Source organism: Loxodonta africana, chromosome 4 (genome assembly GCF_030014295.1).
Source record: "Loxodonta africana isolate mLoxAfr1 chromosome 4, mLoxAfr1.hap2, whole genome shotgun sequence".
Lineage (NCBI taxonomy): Eukaryota > Metazoa > Chordata > Mammalia > Proboscidea > Elephantidae > Loxodonta > Loxodonta africana.
The window spans coordinates 6,612,673-6,634,665 of NC_087345.1; the positions used below are offsets into that span (position 1 = coordinate 6,612,673).

At 59.2% G+C, this 21,993-nt stretch overlaps 1 protein-coding gene across 1 annotated transcript in view; it reads left to right on the forward strand.

Annotated features, from left to right (window-relative positions):
* Window positions 1-21,004, forward strand: part of WNT7B (Wnt family member 7B) — a 53,972-nt gene extending 32,968 nt beyond the window's left edge. Inside the window, exons 3-4 of the mRNA XM_064285208.1 lie at window positions 14,204-14,475; window positions 20,515-21,004. Coding sequence (XP_064141278.1) covers window positions 14,204-14,475; window positions 20,515-20,994 — 752 coding nt within the window. The 3' untranslated portion in view covers window positions 20,995-21,004. The remainder of the gene's footprint in view (window positions 1-14,203; window positions 14,476-20,514) is intronic.
* Window positions 21,005-21,993: the final 989 nt, after the last annotated feature.

Genomic DNA, 21,993 nt, shown 5'->3' on the forward strand with positions numbered 1-21,993 from the left:
CGGGTATGGGGAGCTGACTACTCCCCGCAGCTAGGTCTTTCAGATGGTAATCCTCTGCTGGCTTTGCCCTGGGGCCCGCCCCCTTCACTGCACCAGTTACTCTGCCCCCTTCAGGGGTCAAGGCCCTCCCTCCACTGACGTGGTGTTCCAGGGAAGACTTTTAGAGACTTGGGGTTCCTCAGGGCGGAGGTGCGTAATGGGCACCATGACCAAGTCAGGGCTGTGGGTGAGGGCTTCCCTGAGAAGGTGACATGGAACCGAGACCTGAGGGAGACTCAGAGTGATGCAGGCCAGCCTGGAGGTGAGTGCAGGGAAGGGGGTTCCAGGTGGAGGGAACAGCACGTGCCAAGGCCCAAAGGCCTGGAAGCAGACTGTGTTTTCCAAGAATGAAGGGAAGTTCAGTTCTGCAGGGGTGTCAAGGGCGAACAGGAGGGGGACCTGAGGCTGGAACGCTGGGGCAGGGCTGGAGCGCTGTGAACCCAAGGGCCCAAAAGGTGCTGAGCAGGCAAAAGACTTCCTTCCACTCCCTGCTCCCCCCCAGAGCCCTTTGGGCAGCCGTGTGTGCTCCCTAGCCCCCGGCCCTGCCATGCTGCATGGACGGCTATGTCCTGCCCCCGTGCCAGCCTCAGACATGACTGGGCATAGGGCTGCCCTGACCCTGGCTAATGTGAGCACCCAGGGTGGCGGGCAGCTGTCCCCGGCCTGTCTGCTCTGGGGGAGATTTGCACTGAAAGTGCCATCATGGGTGGGCCTTGCCTGAGCCCACTGTCCTTGTGCAGCAGGGGCTCAGCAGAGCCTGTCAGGTCCCGGACAATCAGAGAGGTCAGAGGGACACCCTGGGGTGTCTGGGCAGTGAGGACTTGAGGTGCTGAGGAGGAGAGGGAGACTCCCAGGACCTCAGCTACTGCACACCAGGAACCCTGCCCAGGGCCCTGCAAGCCGCACCCTGGGTAGGTCCATCCCCAGGAGGGATGAGGCAGTGCTCAGGGCTGCCCTGTCCACAGCGATGGCCACTGGTGGTGGGGAGCCTTGGCCAGCACCGATGGAGATGTGCTCTAAGGGTAAGACACAGGCAGATTCAGGTCTCTCATCAATACCTTTTACATTGATTACGGGTTCAATTGATCATATTTGGGTTGTACCAGCTAAATAAAATAGATGATTAAAGTGAATTTCCCCCAGTTTATTTTCATTTATAAAAGGAGCCCTGGTTGCACAGTGGTGAACCTACAGCTGCTGACTAACAGGTCGGCAGTTCAAATCCACCGGCTGCTTCTTGGACACCCTGCAGGGCAGTCCTACTCTGTCCTGTAGGGTCACTATGAGTCGTAACGGACTCAACAGCAATGGGTCTGGTTTTGTTTTTTGGTTTTACTGTGGCTACTAGAAAATTGTAGATTACAGGCATGGCACGTGGTATGCTTTTGATGGACAGCACTGTTCTCAGAGGGAAAGCTACTTGCCCAAGGTCTCCTGGTATTGCCCAAGGTCACTGTGGCTGCGTGGAGCAGAGCTGTGAACCCAGATCTGTCTCCTTCCAGGATTCCATCCTCCCACTCTGTGGGGGCAGACCCGAGGGCTGGGGTCTCCTGGGTGGCAGTAGAGGATGTAGGTGGAGCAGCCATGAGAGAGCGCTCTTCCACCCTGTTAGCCATCCAGCCTGCACGCATTGAGCACCCACCATATGCCAGGCTTAGGGCAGAGCACTGGGGGCAGCAGGAAGGCCGCTCAGCCTCACCTCACAATGCTTGGCCAACCCAAGGCGTGTCCTGGGATGCGCTGGGTAAGCCCAGGCCGAGGGCAGTGCGGGCAGCTGTGGCTGGGACCAGGAGTTCTGCAGGCCCCAGATGTGGGGGCCACATGTCTTTGTCCTGCCTGCCTCTGAGAAGAGATGGTGACCCCTCTAGGGACCAAAGACAAGTGAACAATTGGTGCCTTGAAGGATAGAGTCAGCAAGACTTTTTGGGTAGACGAAGCCACCCAAGCCTGCATCGTGGAGGCCAGAGGCTGCCAGGCTCCAGGTCACTCGAGGTGGCCAGTGCTCTGCCCCTCCGCTGCAGGGTCGGCTCGTACCTGGGAGGGACAATTCCCAGGTGACCAAGGAGGTAGCCTTGCCTGCCCTGCCCTGCTAACAGGCTGGGGGCCCTGGGCTTGGCGGGCAGCCTGTCCACCACCCCGGAGCCTCCCACAGTACCCCCCAAGGGCCACCTGGGGCACATCCAGGATGAGATGTTCTGCCTTTCTGTCAGAGCCACAGCAGACAGGACAGGCCGTGGCGGGCAGGGGGTCTGGGAGGGAAGAGGGCACTGTGAGGACTCTGCTGTGTGATCGTGGGCAAGCCTGGGCTCTTGGGGCTAGTGCTGGGTGGAACCTGGGGTCTCTCTTTGGAATGGGGGACAGGAAGGCCCCCTACTCCTCAGCACTGAGCTAGAAGGGCTTCGTAGATAAGGGTTGGGACACAGACCATGGCGGGTGGGCCCCCATCCTCGGCCTCCATGAGGTGAGGCCAACCTATCCCTGAGCGATCCCTCCACTGCTGTTGGGGATCATTTCTTTTATAACTCAGCTGGGCCTTTCCATGGCATCCCGGTTCCTGGTTCGGCTATCGAGGCTCAAGGGCTGAGTGACTGGTGAGGGCTGGAGTCTGACCCTGACCGTCAGCTCCAGAGCCCGCTTGCTTAACCACTGCGCCATGGGGTCGGGGTGCTAGAAGCTGCCGGAGGCCCTGGGAGCAGGGGTCCCTGGGGACACAGGCCACCACAGGTAGGCAGCTGCTGCATTTGCTGAAAGCCTGGACAGGCCGCCTGGGGCGAAACTTGCTAATAAGAGCCCTGCCGGAAGCCTGGCCCCACAGAGGCTAGGTCTGAAGGGGTGGGTGGGAGCCCACAGAAGGCCAGGCCCAGGTCTGGGTCCAGCGCTAGTAACCCAGCCCCTGGCTCCGGGCCAGGCTGCCCCCTGGCATGTGGCCCTGGCCAGGCTCTGCCTGCTCTGCACTTCTGTGCCTCCCAAGCCCCACCGGGGACTGGACGTGACAGTGCTGCCCAGCTGGAGCCTGGCCGGCCTGTGGGGGCTGTTCGGCAGTATGTGAGGCCTCCGCTGGGTCGGAACAAAGGCCCCGGGCGCGCGGGCGTGCTGGCGTGTTTGGACCTGGCATGGCTTTTTCCAGTGCTCTGTTTATGACAACGGTAGGATGGAGCTTAGCGTGGAGACACTGACTCAGCCGGAGCCGGGTGGGGGCCAGGGTGGGGCGGGGAGAGACAGAGGACAGAGAGGGACAGAGGGACAGAGAGAGAGAGATGGAGGACAGAAAGGGACAGAAGGGCAGAGGGGGTCAGAGGGACAGAGAGAGGGGGACAAAAGGAAAGAGGGACAGAGAGATGGAGGACAGAGAGAGAGAGAAAGAGAGAGGACAGAGAGGGACAGAGTCAGGGGAACAGAGGACGAGAGGGACAGGAACACAGAAAGAAAGAGAACAGAGTGGGACAGGGACACATAGACATTGACAAAGAGAGGGGCAGAGAGAGGGCAACACAAGCACACATACACACGTGAACACACACACACGAACACAATGCACATGTGAACACACGTGCACACGTGAACACACATGCACACTTGAACACATACACACGTGAACACACATACACAGGAACACACATGAACACACATGTACATGTGCACATGCACCCACCCTACACATGTGAGCACACATACACACAAGAACACACATGAACATACACACGAACACACGCATGTGAACACATACACGGGGACACATTCGCACTGGAACACACATGAACACAAGTACATGTGCACATGCACCCACCCCTACACACATGCACATGTGCACACACATGAACACACATGAACATACATACACACTCATGAACACACATGCACACACAAGCACACGTACGCACAGCGCTGACGAGGCCTGTGGCCCCCCCGACCGCCTGCCCCAGGCCCAGGCCTGCTCTGAGATCCACAGTTAAACAGCCACAGCGTGGACCCCTTCCCACATCCAGCCCGTGCTGAGCCCTCCCTTGCTTTAACTCCCTCACGCCTCAGGGTGGGGGCTGTTGTTACCCCCATTCAGCAACTGCAGGAACTGAAGTGTTGGATTGGACCTGGTGATTCGGCCCCAGACCTTTGCAGGGTGTCTGGCCAGTCAGGGGTTCTAGGCTCCTGGCTCCTCAACAGCACAAATAGGGATTTCGGCCCAGCCGGGGCCTGGCTGAGCCTGTGTCTGTCTGGCTCTGTGCTTTTGGCTGTGGCTCCGTGTATGTGTATGTGGGGTACAGACCCCAGACCAGCTCAGGCAGGGAGAGGCACCCAGCCCGTGTGCCAGGGGACAGTAGGAACTGGCTCCAGGCCTCAGAGGGGCAACTCAACTGAACTGAACCCCATCTTGGGCCAAGGGGCCTGGCAGAGGTGTGGACAGCCATGAGGGGACACGCTGGGTCCAGCCTGGATCCATGGCTTTCGAAGCCTGGATCCTATGACCAGGAGCAACACCAGGGTCAGACCAGGACCCCCTAAACCTGGACATGGGCACAGCCCAGGCCGGCTGGTGGCACAGGTGCTACGGTCCAGGGTGTCCTTTTACCTCCCCTCACCTCAATCTCTCCACCTATAAGCTGGGGGTCTCTGGAGGTGACTTGGGGGGCCCTGCCCCATCCTGTGTCCCTATCCCAGCAGCCCAGCTCTGATCTGTACATCTGATAAAATGCTCCTCTGCTAAAGAGGCTTGAGGACCCCTAGCCTAGGCCTCACTCTCATGTTACACTGGGAAACCGATGCCAGGGAAGGAAAGGACTTGGCCAAAGTCGTGCAGCATAAGCCCCAGTTCTATTGCAGTTGGTCCCCAGTGTTGGGGTGTCAGGCAAGGCTGGGTGTTTCCATGGGGGCCCCACTTAGGTCTCCAGTTGTTCCTCGCCTGCACCCTACTGTCCCTTGGGCCCCTCCAGCTATCCTGGTCGAGAGCTTTCTGGTTTTCCCCCCAAATCTGATCCTCTCCTTGTCTCCCCTCCTTAGTAAAAGCCCCTACCAACAACCCAGGGCCCAGGTCCAGGGGTCCTTCTGGACTTTTCTTTCCCTAAACCCCCTCATCGATCCACCTGCAAACGCTCCTGGCTCCCCCATCAGACTGTCCCCAATCTGACCGATCCTCATCTCCACCACCTGGCCAGCCCACCATCTTTTCTTACCTGGACCTTTGCAACAGCTCCCCACCCTCTGCTGGCCTCTCTGCTTCCGCTTGTGACCCCCACGGTGTGGCATCCTTACTGCACCAGGGGTTCTTTTAAATCTAAGTCAGAAAAACATCCTCTTGGTGCTTCCCATCTTCATGGAGTGAAGCCCAAACTCCTCCCCTTGGCTCCCCAGGCCTGACACGCGGTGACCCTCATGGACCACTGCCCACTTCATCTCCCTTTGCTCTGCTGGGGCAAACCACACACACCTGGATCACTCCCAGCTCAGGGCCTCAGCATTGCTGTTCCCTCAGCCTGAACACTCTTCTCTGCACCTTTTTTGTTCTTGTTCTTCACACTTTTTCTTTCTTTCTTTTTTTTAAATAATTAATTTTGTTGTTGTTGAGAATACACACAGCAAAACCTAGACCAATTCCACAGTTTCTACATGGACAATTCAGTTACATGGATCACATGCTTCAAGTTGTCCAACCGTTCTCACCCTCCTTTTCCAAAATGCTCCTCGCCCATAACATACACTCACTACCCCCTAGGTTTCCTATCTGATCGTTGGCATTGCTGTTGTCAGTTTGATCCCATGTAGATGGTTCTTCAAAGAGCACAATGCTGAAGGCAGACATTCTTTACTAATGAAGCTTAACTGTTGTTTGGTTTTAAGAAGGTTTCAGGGGATATTTTTGGTTTAAGATTTGAAGATTATCTCAGAACAATCGTTTTAGGGGTCCCCGTGCCTTTGGGTGGCTTACTGGTCTCATATTCAGGACCTGCCTTCACCTTCCTTCCTGAGGGGGCCCTCCCTGACCCTTCCACTCAAGCCACCCCATCCACCTTCTCCTGCTGGCCGCTCCATGGCTGTGAACACAGCCCTCTGTCTGAAGGGCCCGGCCAGCCAAGGCTATGACTTATTGGCTTTGCTCTGCCGTGTGCTTGGCCTCAGGGCAGGCCCTTGGCCAGGGTTGACAGATGAGGGGGGAACCTGAGTCCCTCACTCCTGAGATTCGGGGGGCTTAGCCAGGAGGGCAGCCTCTGCTTGAGCTGGCATAGGCCTGTTATTGGGGGTGGGGGGCGGGGCAGAGCACTACAGGGGGTCCCAACCTGGGCTCTGGGGTCAGTTCCAGCTCCACACTCTGCCAGCTGGGTGACCTTGGCCCGTTCCCTGCCTCCTTCGAGCCCAGCATCTGAACCTTGAGGCGAGGCCCTAGTGCATTCTGATGGGGTGCTGTGCAGGGTCGGATTGAGGTGTACGCAATCCCCTAAGGTCAGCAGTTCAAATCCACCAGCTGCTCCTTGGAAACCCTACGGGGCAGTTTTACTCTGTCCTGTAGGGTTGCTGTGAGTCAGAACCGACTGGACAGCACCTAACAACAACAAAACCCATTAAGTGCCATGTGCTTTTACGATGGTTTTATGAGCTACAACTCACATATTACAATTCACTTGCTTGAAGTATACCATTCAGTGGTTTTCATATTTACAGAGTTGTAAGACATCAATACAGCTTTAGAACATTTTCATCACCCCAAGAAGAAAGCCCGCACCCATTAGCAGTCCCTTCCGCCTCCCCGGCCCACCCTACCCCAGTGCCCGACACCCGCTAATCTGCTTTCTGTCTCTGGATTTGTCTGTTCTGGGCATTTCATATAAATGGAGTCATGCAATATAGAGCCTTTTGTGTCTGGATTCTTTCACTCGGCGTAATGTTTTCAAGGTTCACTGGCGCAGCAGCGTGAGCCAGGGCTACATCCCTTTTGATAGCTGAAAACATTTTCTTTGTCCATTCATCCGTTGGTGGACATCTGGGTTGGTTGCACTTTTTGGCTGATACGGATAACGCTGCGAATGGATGTTTGTGTACAAATTTCGGTGTGGATGCATTTTCTCATTCTCTTGGGTACGTACCTGGGAGTGGAATTGCTGAGTCATAGGGTAACTCTGTATTTAACCCTTTGAGAAACTGCCAGGCTGTTTTCCACAGCGGCTACACCACTTTGCATGCCCACCAGCAGTGAACGAGGTCTCTGGTTTCTCCAGCTTCCCATCAAGACTTGTTACTGGCCATTTTTTTTATTATGATTCTAGCCATCCTGCGGGGCGTGGCGGGGTATCTTTTTGTGGTGTTGATATGCATTTCCTTAATGACTAACTAGGCCGCTGAGTGGCACAAATGGTTACTAACCAGAAGGTTGGTGATTCAAACCCATGCAGCGGTGCCATGGAAGAAGGACCTGGCAATCTGCTTCTGTAAAGGTTACGGCCAATATCCTTACTGAATGCTTTAATCAAAGATGCTATAGAGGAATCCAGATCAAAAGGGGGGAAATGCAGAACAGAATTTCAAATTCTCACGGACCCCAGGCTTTCTGGAGCCCTGGAGGTTAGATGAACTCCTGCAACTGTTGCCGTGAAATGATCTTTAAACCTTAAACCAAAAATATCCCCTGAAGTCTTCTGAAAACCAAACCATGGCTTAGCTTCACTAGTGAAGACTGTCTGCCTCGAGTGCTGTGCTTTTCTCAGATCTGTCTACATGGGATCAAACTGACAACAGCAACTCCAGCGATCAGATAGGAAACTTAGGAAGAACCAAGTTTCCGTTAACGGCGGAGGGACAGTTTGGAGGAGGGTGAGGATGGCTGCACAGCTTGAAGAATGTCATTAATGTCGCTGAATTGTACACGTAGAAAATGTGGAATCGGTGTGTGTTCTGCTGTGTACATCCTCCACAACAACAACAAAAATGACATAAATTATATATTTAAAAAAAAAAAAAGATTACAACCAAGAAAACCCCGTGGAGCAGATCTAGCCTGTAACACAGGGAGCACTATGAGTTGGAATCGACTCCACGGCAGGGGTTTTGGTTTGTGGTTTCATGACTAGGTACAGTGAGCCTCATTGCATTCCTTGTTGGCCATTGGTGTGTATTCTTTGGAGAAATGTCTATTCAGATCCTTTGCCCATCTGTAGTTGGGTGATTTGCCTTTTTATTGTCGAGCTATAGGAAATGCCATACTTTTTTAAAAGAAGGGTGAGCGCCGATGGGCAGAGAGGAAGGGTGGACCGAGCCGTGCTGGCCTCGGGTGCTGCACACACAGGGGCACACACTTGCGCACACTCACGGGAGCCTCACTGGAGTCTGAGTCCAGGTGTGCCCAGGCAGACATGCATGCAGGTATGTGCGGAGGTGCACACCCGCCCACACGTGGGTACCCCCATGTGTGCACACCCACACATATTCCTCGTGTGGTGTGTGTCACGTGTGTGGGCTGGGAGCTCAGGGCGTGACCTCTGCATGTGGGGCCGAGTCTGCCCTGGCACCATGTGTGAACCCGTCTGGCTCAGCGACTCAGCCATTTTGGAGCAATTATCCTCAGTTCACAGATGAGGAGACGGGCTCAGAAACGACCCTTGGCTAGTCCAACATAGCCCAAGGGGCAGATTTTAGGGTCTGGACTTGAACTCCAGGTGTCAGGCTCCGAACCCCTTCTTCTTGTTTCTGATGGACTCTGGGGCCCTCGACCTCCCCTCAGCCAATTCAGCCACCTCACGTCTGGGATCTGCCATGGCCCTAGCTGCTACGTAAGCCTGGGCAGGTCACTGTCCCTCTCTGGGTTGCACTGGGTGGGGGTCCTGAGCCCTTCCCAGCACTGAGGTCCTGCACCCTGGCCCCTACCTGCCTCCCCTGCACCTGCTGTTAATCAGGTCATTATGAGCTCAATCATGGCTTTCTAAAATTAGTGCACTGGGCCCCATGTGGACGCTGGGAAGTGGCGGCAGCCCTGAGTGGATGGCCAGGGGCCTGGGGCCTCGGGCACAGCCTCCAGCTCTGCCTAAGCCCTAGCTTTGCTCAGGAGGCACACCTGCCCTTCCCAGAAGCTTCTCATGAAGATCCACCTGGTCTCCGGCACCCGGCTTGGGGTCAGAGCGGGGGGCTGACGGGGCGGATGAGGTCCCTGGCTTTGTCCCGGGAAGCCCCCTTTTCCTGGGTATCCAGGTCTGGCTGGCACTGCCGAGGATGCACAGTAGGGCAGGGGGCTGCTCTGCCCATCTGAGGCTGCCCCATGCCAGCTGGGGCCTGGTGCCCAGCCGCCTCAGAGAGGACTTGAGTTTGAACAGCCTACAGAAGAGAGAGCTGGGCTGTACCTAGGCCTCAGTTTACCTGTGTGGCAGTGGTCCCTGGGTGCCCTGCTTCCATGATGCTCTGATTTACTCTTTGTGGAGGGCAGGGCTGACCAGGTTGGTCTAGGGAGGAACCAGTTCCCAGCCCTGCTCATCCTGAGCCCCAGAGACGCCCTGGGCCTGTCCTGGAAGTCCATGCTGGCTTTGGTGGCCCCAGCCTACCTGGCCCCTCACCATCTCCTGTCTGCTTCCGGAGCCAGCTCCTGGGGTCGAGGGATGGGGACACACACACAGTCTGATTCCAGGTCCAGGGCTCCCTGCCTAAGTCTCCCGGCCCCTCCGTGAGCCTCAGCAGATGCCACTGCAGGGCGGGGGATGTTTGCCTTGCCTGTCTGGGCACCAGAGATGACTGCCCTGGAAACAGTGAGCCCTGCCCTGGGGGTGCTCGGGGCCATGAGCACTCAGAAGTCCCCAGGGGCTCAGGAGGCTGGGGCGGAGGTGGGGGTTGGTGTGCAGCCTACTCACGGTCTCCAGCATTTTCCAGGGATGCCGCGGGCGGCTGCTGTTGGCTTGGTGTCTGAGGCTGCAGAGCCCGGCCACTCACCCCACCAGGCAGACCCATGCTTGGTCCTGAGAGGGTCTCCCAGGCCCCCCAAGAGTCACGTGCACCCACAATTGGCAGACGGTCTGCGCTGCCTTCTTCTAGCCCTGCCTCCCTGCCCATTCACCATCACCAGACTCAATGGCGCGAACGCCGCCAGGCTGGGCAGTCTGGAGCAATGGTTCACCACGTTCAGGCTCAGCTCCTCGTCTGGGAGATGGGGCCGATCCCAGGGCTTGTCTCAGGGGGTCACCATGGAGTCAAATGAGGTGGTGTGGGCAGAGCACCTGCCCCAGCCTTGCTGTGTGGGACTCAAGGAACAGTGTTGGGGTGCACAACAGAATCAGACAGAGCCCTGCCCCTGCACCCCCCCAGCTCAGAGTTTCCTGGAGCAGGAGCTGCACCTGGGAGCCCAGAAAGAGTGGGGGCACATGTGGGCAGGCAGCCCAGGCAGGGAGAGGTGCAGGAGCTAGGCCGTTCACGCCTGTACCGTGGCGTGGCTGCACAGGTGGGCCAGGTGTTCTACTTGGGCAAGTGAGGCCAGAGGAGTGGTGGGTGACCGTGGGTGGGGCTGGGCCTGGGGGGCCTTAGGGGCCAGGCTGAGGTGCTTGAAGTTCTCTCAGAGACCTGGGGAGCCATCGATGGCTGCTGAGCAGGGGTCTGCTGGCTCAGGACTGCTGTATACCCGAAAAAGCTCAGTCTTCTTGTAAATCAACACTCGCTCTCACCGCAGAGGCCAGGCTTCACATTGGGTCCAGACGAGAAAGGGCGCAAGCCGGGGCTGGCTGGACGACCCAGCCAGGCCTTGGGGGCATTTTGGAAGGACACTATGATGCTCCGAGGCCTCCTGGCCCCATTCCAACCCCTGCGCACTGTGATCTGGGGCGTCAAGAAGCCCGTGGAGCCCCCTTCCAGGTCTGTAAAATGGGGCTCTGTCTTCCTGAGAGTTGAAGGAGAAACCAGTGCAGCACAGGGCACAGGGGACCCTCTTCCACGCACTCAAAACTGTGCCTTGTCTCTGCTGTCGGCCTCCACCTCATCGCTGAGGCAAGAGACAAGAGGCTTGGCTCATTAAAACCAAATAAAAAAAGAATTAGCGGGAGTGGCGGCCCGATGAGTAGCTGATGAGTAACTGAGTCTGAGTTTGAGACAGGCAGAAACTGGGTGAGCTCAGAAACTTCTAGAAGGGACAGAAGAGAGGCTTTGGTTAGTGCCCCCCAAAGCAGGCCCAGCCTCAAAGTCTGCTGGCCTGCTTTGGGCGCTCAGGGTGATGTGACCCCGAAGTCCCTGATGGGCCTTTGTCCGGGAGATCAGCATTTTGGGACGAGGAGGGTCCCAGTTCCAAGGCCGCCCAGGGAACGCCCACATCTGTCCTTGTGCGGGCAGGGCTCGCCGGGTTGTGAACACTTTAACTCCCTCAGCCAGGCCTCCTGAGTGATTGCACAATTGTCAGTTCTCTAAGCCCCTCTGTGGGTGCTGAGCTGTGACACATGCTGCTGGCCAGGTGTTCGCCTGCAACCCAAGGTCCTACAGACAGGCCAGACTCAGCACCTTCTCCTGAGGACGGTGCCTATCCTTCTGCCCTGTCTTTTCTGTCTGAGGTCACTTAGCTAGAAAGGGGCCAACCTGGGGGACAGCGGCTTCCAACGACCTCATCCCGGGCCCTTAGTCCCTCCCTCGGCCTCTCTGGGCTTTGGGACCCGCTGCCTGGGTTCAAGTCCTGCCCTGGCCCCAACAGCTAGTCCCATAACTGCTCTGTGCCTCAGTCTCCTCATCTGTGGAATGGGAATAACAGTATTGTAGCGGCTGCCGGTACGACTGCCCTGGGAGTGAAGTGAGAACGTACGTGGGCTGGCCACCGTGAGCACTCCGTGAGTGTCGGCCACTGCGATTACTGTGGCACAGCTCAGCTGACCTGGCTTCTCAGGGGTTCCAGAACCTCCATCCCTCATGTAACTAGAGTGAGCTCTCTAAAACCCAGGCTCGACACCGTCCAGCCCAGCACCTGCTCAGAAGCTCCGGCTCCTTCCCACAACATCTGTGAGGACTCACTCCCTGACTCCCCAAGGGACCTGACTCTGGTCTTGCTGGGGTGCGGGTGCACACTGGACGCCACCCCTTCATTTCTTCTCAAGGAAAGAAGTTTCCAGGAAGTGGTTTTGCTACTGGCAGATGGCCAATCAGAGCCCCTCTGCCCTGAACTGTAGACCTGGCCCACACCCCTGCTGCTCTTCACCCTGGGAGAAACTGCCAGGGAACAGGGACCCTCCCCCAAGGGCAGAGATCCCCAGGGAGCAGGGGCATCCCAAGGATGAAGACCCCCCAGGGAGCAGGAACCTCCCAAGGGTGGTGACTCCTCAGAGAACAGACACCTCTGAGGGTGGAGACCCTTTAGGGAGCAGTGACCCCTTGAGGGTGAAGACCACCACGGAGCAGGGACCCCCAAGGGCAGACCCCCAGCCTGTTGGCAGGTGAAGAGGTGGTCCCCAGAGCAGGTTGTCAGTGCCCAGCACAAGGCCTGGCATGCAACAGCAGGCATTCAGTGAGTGTGTGTGAAATGGACCTGACCTGACTCTCAACTTCTCTCCATCTTGGGCAATCACCTCAGTGTCTGGCACCCTGACTGCAGGGCCTATTTGAGGACAGAGTAGTGGGCATCCCCTGCCCTGCCATGAAACACAGTGGTGCGCCATGTGCAGCTGGAACAGGCAGAGAGAGTCCAAAAACTGGAAGTTGGCTTTTGGTTCTTCAGCTAGCATTCTCTGAGCCTGCTTGGTGCCAGGGGCTGGGGACGTGAGACAGCCCAGACCCAGTCGGGCCTGGGGCCTTGTGCTGGTGGGGAGGCCAAGGGGACCTGAGAGACCTGGCCTGGGCTGGGGAAAATCAAACATCCCATCTCTGGTGAGGAGCCCCTGGGGGGCGCAAACTGTTAAACACTCAACTACTAGCTGAAAATTGCTGGTTCAAACCTACCCAGAGGCACCTCGGAAGACAGGCCTGGTGGTCTGATCCCGAAAGGTCACACCCTTGAAAACCCTATGGGCGGGTCTACTCTGCACACATGGGGTTCCCATGAGTTGGAGCCGACCTGACAGCAGCTAAAAGAACAGGGGGCCTTTGGACTCACATGGGGCCAGGAAATCTCCACCCTAAGGGCTACCCTGAGTGGAGAGCATCCGAAAGTGTGAGAGGGTCAATCTGGGACTGAGGGGCCGGGGCAGTGAGAGGGATCTGGGAGCGCTGCCTGGAGGAGGCATCTGACCTGGGCCTTGAAAGGTTGTTAGGATTTGGGTATGGAGGGTAAGAACATTCCTCCCAAAGACTAGGAAGCGCCCTCCCCAAGGGAGTGTGAACAGCACCAGAAAGGGTCAAGTCATGGTTTGGGGGGAGGCGGGTGCAGTGCTGGGGAAGTGGCCGAGCTTGGACTGTGGGGCCGACCCTTCACAGCTCAGCCATGGTCTTGGTTCTGCTGGCAGACGGGAGCCAGTGAAGGTTTCAGGGGGTAGGCTCTGCCCAGAGCTATACTTCGGAATGACTTGGCTGGTATTTGGGATGATTGGGGGGATAAGGGAGGCACAGGGTCCTGTGCAGAGGGGGGCTGGTGCCCAAGTCCAGGCAGTTCAGGGGTCCCTGGAACTAGGTGGGGCGTCAGAAAGGAGGGGGCCCTCAGGGGACCTGGTGATGGATTGAAAGTGGTGCCAGAGAGAGGCAGGTGGCCACAGGGAGCCCAAGTGGGGTCCCAGCTGTGGGGATTCTGACTGGGCTCCTGGCTGCCTGGATAGGGTGCTCCTGGTCCCCAGGGAGGGCCTCTGTGCTCCCTGGGGCCCCAGCTTCCATCTCCATGCTCTCAGGGTCCCCGCACATTATCAGCACAAACGGCTCGTTCACGAGGAGTACAGCTGGGAATCTGCCGAAGGGGGATAGAGTCGCAGACCCCCATCCCTTCTGACTGCACAGCTCTGAACCCCTCAGCCAGGCCCTCGGGGACAGGGAGACAGCTGACAAATAATTGCCTTTGCTCTCAAGTGTCGGGCATTTTGGTCTGAAAAAGCGCATTCTTTCACAGGAGTGGGAGGGTCGTGGCGTGTATTGCGTGCTCACTATATACAGGCACTGCCCTCCAACATCCCTGCAAGGTGGGTTCCGTGGACCCCACTTTGCTGGTGCCAAGTTGGATGCCCAGAGATGGCATATGACCAGCCCCAGGTCACACAGCCCGCCGGCAGCAGGGCGTCCTCCAGGGTCTCACTGTGCACCCCTCTTCCCGCAGGAAGCCGTGAGGCCGCCTTCACGTACGCCATCACGGCGGCTGGCGTGGCCCATGCTGTCACCGCGGCCTGCAGCCAAGGCAACCTGAGCAACTGCGGCTGCGACCGGGAGAAGCAGGGCTACTACAACCAGGCAGAGGGCTGGAAGTGGGGCGGCTGCTCCGCCGACGTGCGCTATGGCATCGACTTCTCCCGGCGCTTCGTGGACGCCCGTGAGATCAAGAAGAACGCACGGCGCCTCATGAATCTGCACAACAACGAGGCTGGCAGGAAGGTAGGGCGCGGGGCGCGTAGTGCCGCCGGGTGATCTCTCTGAGCCTAGGCACCTCCTCTGGATGAGGGGTCTGCAGGTGCACGTGGTGACTGTGCTGGGCCTTCCGCCCAGATGGGGATGTCCACGTGCTGCCCCAGACCCCTGCTGGTCCCTCCAGCCCCAGCTCTGAATTTCCCAACAGTTCTTAGAGGCTGGCCTTATAGCTCCCATTTCATAGATGGGAAAACTGAGGCTTGGAGCAGGGAAGGGATGTGCCTAAGACCCCAGCTGATGGGCAGCAGGGCTGTGACAGTCAGGGACCCTGTGTCCGCCCAGAGTATTGGCCAGGACTGGCTGGGGACTCGAGGGTGGGTGGAGACCTCCAGGCCACAGTGATAGGCCTCTACCCCGTGACGCTGCTAGTACCAGCAGGGCCATGCCAACACACCAAGGAAGGCTTCCTGGAGGAGATGGCCTTTGGGTTAGCCCAAAGATAGCTGATTGCCAGGACAGATGCAGAGAAAGGCAGGTTCTGGGAAGCAGGAGCAGCCTGCAGCAACTGAGATCAGGGGCACTTCATTCGTGGGGTGGGATGGAGCATGGTGGCCATACGGGGACACCCAGGCAGAGACACTATGGGGAAGGAGTCAGGGGAGCCTGGCCCCGCCTGTCTGCCTTCAGGGAGATGAGGCCCCAGATACTGGGCTGGGAGGAACAGCCACACCGGCGGCAAGATGGCCCGAGATAGGGCGGCAGCGGAGCAGAACGCCTCATCGGGCTGCTGCCTACCCTGGTCGGGGGAGAGGGGGGCTGCACGCTGGGCGCCAGGGCCAAGGGCTCTGTGGGTGTGGGACAGACTCACCTTTCCAGGCAAAGAGGAGCTGAAAATCCCCTCGGCCCAGGGCCTCTCACTCATTCACTCAACAAACCCTCCTGCCCTTTCCTAGGCCAGGCGCTGGGCTGGGCACAGAAGTGGGTGTCAGATACAGCTCTGCGCAGGCGACTCCCACTGGATCCATGTGATGGGGACGGGGGCCACTCCAGGTGCAGTGGGGTGGGTGGAGGGAACAGAGACTTCCCAGAGGGGGTGATGTCCCAAGGGAACCTTGAAGGACAGGTTGAGCTGAGAAGAGCAGAGGCAAGAAGGGGCTGTCTCTTGTGGGGCTGCAAATGGTTCGGGCTGAGAGGGAGCAAGGGGTAAGGGGGCAAGATGGGGCTCAAGAGGTAAGCTGGGCCTGGCCCAGGCAGGCCTCGAATGCCAGGCCAAGGGTTCAGCTTGATCTTGTAGATGTGGAGGTCACCACACAGCGGTGGTTATTAAACTTTTGTTGAACGAATGAATGAATGAATGAATGAATGAGTGACAAAGTCTTTGCCTCGGGGGAGCTCAGACAGCCTGTGAGCACCACTCTCCCGGCACAGGCTGATGGGAATACATGCCGGAATAGAAGCCAGCATGCAGTGAGGCGGGGTGGGGTGGGGGACAGAGGGCATGGCCTTGGAAGAACCAGGGAAGGCTCCCTGGAAGAGGAGGCACGGTGAAGCCCTGAATGGAAGCACCACTCCTTGAGCCTCTACACGAGCTTAGGTCCTGTTCACAGGCTTCCCCATGCCACTGGGAATAGGGTCTCACCACCCCCATTTTACAGCTGAGGGCAGTGAGGCCCCAGCCAGCTCTGGTCACTGTTGTGTGAGAGTGTGTCCAGTAGGCAGCAGGGAGGAGGGGAAGGGCAGGCTTTGAAGGTGGACCAGCACGGGCAAAGGCCCGGGGGCTCAGGTCACGGTGCGAAGGTCCAAGAGGCCAAGGCCTGGCTTGGGGCAGCCGGGACGGTGAAGGGACAGGCACGTGGACAGGCCACCTGGGAAGGGCTGTGGAGGCCAGGCTGGGCTGGGGCCTCTGTGCTGACCGTACTGGACTGTGTTCAGATTCAGGGCTGGCCTGGGCTGATGGCTGGAAGACGGCCTGAGGGGATGGCGGCAGGAACAGGATGGGGAGCCAGGGGGCCGGTGGTGGGCCCAGCAGAGCAGGGGCAGGAAAGGGGGGGAACCAGTACATCCCGTCACTGCCCGGGCAGGGGATGAGGGCGGAGAGGTCAGCACACGGGGTTTGAACTGGGAGACGTGAGTGGAGAGGGGAACGGGAGACAGAGGAGGTTGCTGGGGAGAGGAGAACCACAGAGCGAGGGCCGGCCATGGGCAAGGCCTCAGGACCTGCTGTGAGGAGGCTCTGATGTGGTCAGCAGCCGGCCTGCCTGATGTCTGTCTGAGAGCCCGGGTGGTCGGTCCCTCCCTGAGCCTCCATGTTCTTGTCTGCATGGTGGTCTGAGCCCTGGCAGAGGGCACTGCAGTGATCCTGTGGGTGAGGCGGCGTCCTCCTCCCAGCTGTGCTGGGTCTTACTGTGGGGGGCAGTCACACCTGGGCCAGGACTCCTGCCCTTCGCAACTGACCCGGGACCCCTGCCCATCACAGTGAGCCCCACCCACCCCATCTTCATCCAGACCCCGCATCCTCAGTGAAGTTGACTGTGGCCTGTGGTGCTTTTGGGTCAAGTGAGTGTAGATGACCGAGGCTCGCTGGCCGCTCTGTTCTGGTCTGTGGTCCCCGGTGCTGCGTGAGGCAGGGGCAGAGGGCAGTGGAAGGAGCTTCCTGGGGAGGTGGGAGCCCCGTTTTTTTCCCCTCCTCAGGGCCCAGTGAAGGTGGACATCAGTCCTGGCAGGCCTGGTGCTGTCATCATGGGGGCTTCTTGATGACTTGAGGGTGGAAGCCATTGCTGACGAGAACCACCCAGTGCTGGGCACATGCTGTGTGTTGGCATAGCCCTTAGCTGACCTGTCCAGGGCTCATGGCAGTCCTGAGGGGGGGACGTGCCATCCCCGTTCTTCGGTTAAAAACCTGGGGTCCAGTGATGGGTGAAGGGTGCAGGGTCCTGAGCTGACCGTCCTTTCCTGGGAGATCATCAGCCTAACCCCACCTCACGTGCTCCCCACCTGGCTATAACCCACCATTGTCCCCCTTATTCTGGAGGGAACACCAGGTCAGCCCCAAGCCTACCCCCGACACTGCCTGGGCAGGGGAAGGAGGCCCCATAGCCCCTGGGGCAGGACAGGGTCACGCTGCCCCTCCCAGGTGGTCCCGTGGGGCAGAGGGGGTAGCTCCAGGGCCCCGCAGTCCTGGCCACAGCTGGCACCACCATCACTGGGCTCTTATCAGGAGGATGATGGAGAAGGAAGCGGCACATTCCTGAATCCTATGACCACTTCCTGGGAGAGGCTCCAGCCTGGGGACCAGCCAAGCAAGGATGCGAACCCTGGCTCCGCAAACAGCTGCCCCATTGGTCCTGGCTGTGGCTGTCGTCGGCCAGGCCAGGCAGGTGGCAGGTGGGCTGGCGGAAGCCGGGCTGCCTGGCCTTGATGTGGACGTGCAATGGTGGGTGTGGGGGAGGCCAGCCAGCCAGCAGGCCTCACAGGGACACAGGATGGGAACTTGAGCCTGGACCATCTGTCCTGCACAACCTGGACAGACACCTGGCCCCCAAGGCCTGTCTGAGGAGAGTTCTGGGTCACTTGGCCTGCACAACCTCCACCTGGACACTTCGCCACGTCTCCGGCCCCCAAGACCCGTCTGAGGAGGAGCGTCCTGGGCCAGCAGACTGGGCTGGTGGGATCTGCTCCAAGGAGATGGGCTGTCTGTTGGCTCCTGGCGAGGAGGGGCTGATGACGGGGCAGTGCAGCCGGAGCAAGTGGGGCAGGCCTGGCTTCAGGCTTGGAAGGGCAGGTTAGCTGGAGAGGGCCACGGGGGAGAAACAGAATCAAGCAAAGATGCCCACGAAGGGGAAGGAGAGGATGGTCAGGCCAGGACCTGGAGGTAAATGCCCAGGCCCCAGCTGTGCTTTCGCTGAGGTGGGCCCCACCCCTACCCAGACATGCACCACCCCTCCCCAGTCAGACGCCCTCCAATGCCAGGCCGATGTTCCCCAGACCCATCCCCCTTTCACTCCTCCAGGCCCCTGGGCCCTCCCACCTTCCAGTCCCTCCAGAGGGGCATCAGCCTCCGTGCCTGCCTCCTCTCCAGCCCCCAGTCTCTGTCCCCAATGCAACGTCCTCCACGCAGGAGCAATGAAATCCATCCACACCTGACCCTGTCCCTCCCCTGCTTATCCTCACCCCACATAAAGTCAGACTGTCCCCTCTGTGTTCGATGGCCTGGCTAACAGCTCTGCAGTCCCCCCACTTCCTCTGTCCTAGGAGCCCCCACTCATTTTCTCTGCCCTCTCTGGCTAACGCGGGCCAGGCCGGGCCAGGGAAATCTTTGCCCTCCCCTGTTCTGGTCTATCCATTCATCTGCTGTGAGACTTCTCGTCTGGGCCAGAGCTTCCAGGCTGTCAGGGGCAGAACTCACCGACGTAGGGGGAGGTAGCAGGGACGGGACTCTGGTGCTTGATCGATGGTACTACTCCTTGTCTGGGCCCAGGGGACTGGGCCCCCCAAATCCCCACCAAGAGAGGGATCTGCCCAGACCAGCTTCCATCAGCACAGGGTCAGGAACTCCCAGCGGGGCCTGACCCAGCTCCTGTGATATGCTGGGGGACCACGTCGGCCTGCCTCATCCTGTCAGTGGGGAAGGGGGAGGCTCCCTGCACTGCTAACTGGGGCTGGGTGTAGGAAGGTGCCCCGTGACTCGGGTGCTGAAGGGGGGGCAGAGGGTCCCAGGACCCCGAGGGCTGTGGAGAGAGGCCCACGGGAGTGACAGCTGACAAATGGCGCTCTGAGTCCCCATCTTTAATCAGGCCCAGCTTGGCAGGCTCTTTCGATCTGGGTAAATGAGTACCCGGGGTCAGGGCTGGCGCTGGGAAGCAGCTTTCCGGGGCCAAGTGGGGAGGGGGGCAAGGAAAACACAGGCTGCGCCCACCCAGCCCTCACGGAAGGGGCAACAGCAGTCCGGTTCCAGGCCTTGTGGCTTCAGCCTTGTGGCTTTCCAGCAGGTGGCAAGGTGGGCTGACCCAGTCCACCTCCCGTCAACCCCTCCCCAGCCTCCAGCAAACATGCATGAGCAAGCTCCATACACAGGCCAGGCTCTCGTGGTTGTTGTTAGGTGCTGTCGAGTTGATTCCGACTCACAGCGACCCCACGTGACAGAGCAGAACCGCCCCGTAGGGCTTCCTAGGCTGATACGTTCACGAAGCAGATAACCAAGTCTTTTTCTGCAGAGCTGCTGGGTGGGTTCAAACCGATGACCTTTTGGTTAACAGCTGAACGCTTAACCATTGTGCCACCAGGGGGTCATTATTAAGTACTGACTGCATGCCAGGCCCTATGCCAGGTAAGGGGGCGGGAGTAGGAGAGAGAGAGGAGGGGCACCCACACTTATTCAGCACCTACTGTTTCTGGAACAGAGGGAGTCCCTGGTGGTGCAAACAGTTAAGCGCTCGCTGCTAATTAAAGGTTGGAGATTAGGGCCCACTCAGAGGTGCCCCTGAAGGAAACCTGGCAATCTACTGCAGAAAGATCAGGCATTGAAAGCCCCATGGCGTACAGCTCTCATGTAACACACGGGGCCTCCGTGAGCTGGAATGAACTTGTCACCATCTGGTTCGGTTGCTGAGGCAGGTACACAGGGAGGACCCCCAGGGGGCAGTGCGTGTCTTGGGCTGGCTGGTTGCATGTGAGAGCTGGCTTTGCCACCTGATGCCCGGGGACCAGGAGCCCTGAGCCTCTGCTTCCTTGCCTCTGCATTGAAGCAGTCCCTGAGCAGGTGCTGTGAGAATTGAATGAGAAACATTCCATAAGCGTGCACCCGGCTCTGCCAAGTTCTGCGTGGTCTCACCACGCCCTCCCCACGTCGTATGCGGTAGGTGCCTGTTGTCAGTGTCCCCATTTAACAGATTAGGAGACCGAGGCTCAGAGAGAGAGACACATCCCCGTGGTCACAGGGCGGGAAATGAGCACTGGCCCCAGGGTGCAGGTGAGCACGGGACCAGGCTGATGGGCGGCAGGGCGCGGCGGGGGTGGCAGGGGTGGTGGGAGCGGGCCAGCGCATGCTGATGGCCCCTGTCCCCACAGGTCCTGGAGGAGCGCATGAAGCTGGAGTGCAAGTGCCATGGCGTGTCGGGCTCGTGCACCACCAAGACGTGCTGGACCACACTGCCTAAGTTCCGTGAGGTGGGCCACCTGCTCAAGGAGAAGTACAACGCGGCCGTGCAGGTGGAGGTGGTGCGCGCCAGCCGCCTGCGGCAGCCCACCTTCCTGCGCATCAAGCAGCTTCGCAGCTACCAGAAGCCCATGGAGACCGACCTGGTGTACATCGAGAAGTCGCCCAACTACTGCGAGGAGGACGCGGCCACGGGCAGCGTGGGCACCCAGGGCCGCCTGTGCAACCGCACCTCGCCCGGAGCCGACGGCTGCGACACCATGTGCTGCGGGCGCGGCTACAACACGCACCAGTACACCAAGGTCTGGCAGTGTAACTGCAAATTCCACTGGTGCTGCTTCGTCAAGTGCAACACGTGCAGCGAGCGCGCCGAGGTCTTCACCTGCAAGTGAGCCCGGCCGGCCGGCGGCCCCGCGGCGTTCTGCGCAGCCTTCCCTGCCGCCGCTGCCAGGGCCTCAGCCGCGGCGGGCAAAGGTGGGTGGAGAGGGCAGGGCCCCAAACGCAGGAGGCCACCCCTGGGGCGCGTCGCCCTGCCCCCCCCCCGGGGACTCCTTCCTGCTGTCCTGGCCACCTCCTGCAGCAGAGTAGTGACCACGGACTGGCCGAGGGGCACAGCACCTGGCGACGGTGTCCGCAGATAGGACACAGCGACTCCTTTCCTTCTTCCCGGGAAAGCGGATCTCAAGGGCACACACACCCTGGAAACTGACAATGACGGGACCGTGGGTGTCCCCCCCCCCGCTTGGTGGCGTGGACACAGAGAGGCCCAGCCAGCCGGCCACACGGAAGACTGTCTCCCAGGCTGCGGCAGCTGCTGGGCCCGGGTGGTGTGGACAATGTTGACACGGTTATTTATGTCTTCCTAGCATCCAGAGAGGGCTCTGGGCACTGACAAGCACCCAGTCCTCCTCCATCCTTGGTTAGTGCAGCCCCACCCCACGCTTGCTGCTTCTACTCTGGCCCCCTGAGCTGGCCCTTCCTGCCCACCAGGCCCTCTGCCCCCTGAGTATCCAAGAAAGCCTGGGGTTGCCTCAGGAGCAGCCCTGGGCATGGTGCCCACACTGGCCAGACGCCTAGCGCCCTCCTGGGCAACCCGTGTGGGTCTGAGGTGAGCTGGGCAGGGGCCTGGCAGCCGGTGCGGTCCCCAAGTGGCTCTGAGGAGGCATGGACAGGGTCCTCTGGCCCACACCCCTTCTTCTTGAAAATCCTATCAAACAAATCGAATGTCACTTGTGTCAGGTTCCAGGCCTGCTGCCTCCCCTCACTTGTGCTGCCCGCCCTCCCAGCTCCACCCACCTGGCACCCCGGTTTACAGCGTTCCCCACCTGGCACCAGCCTGACCCCTACAGCAGCGCTGTAGCAGGGGCAGGGGAGCCCAGGGAGGTCTGCCA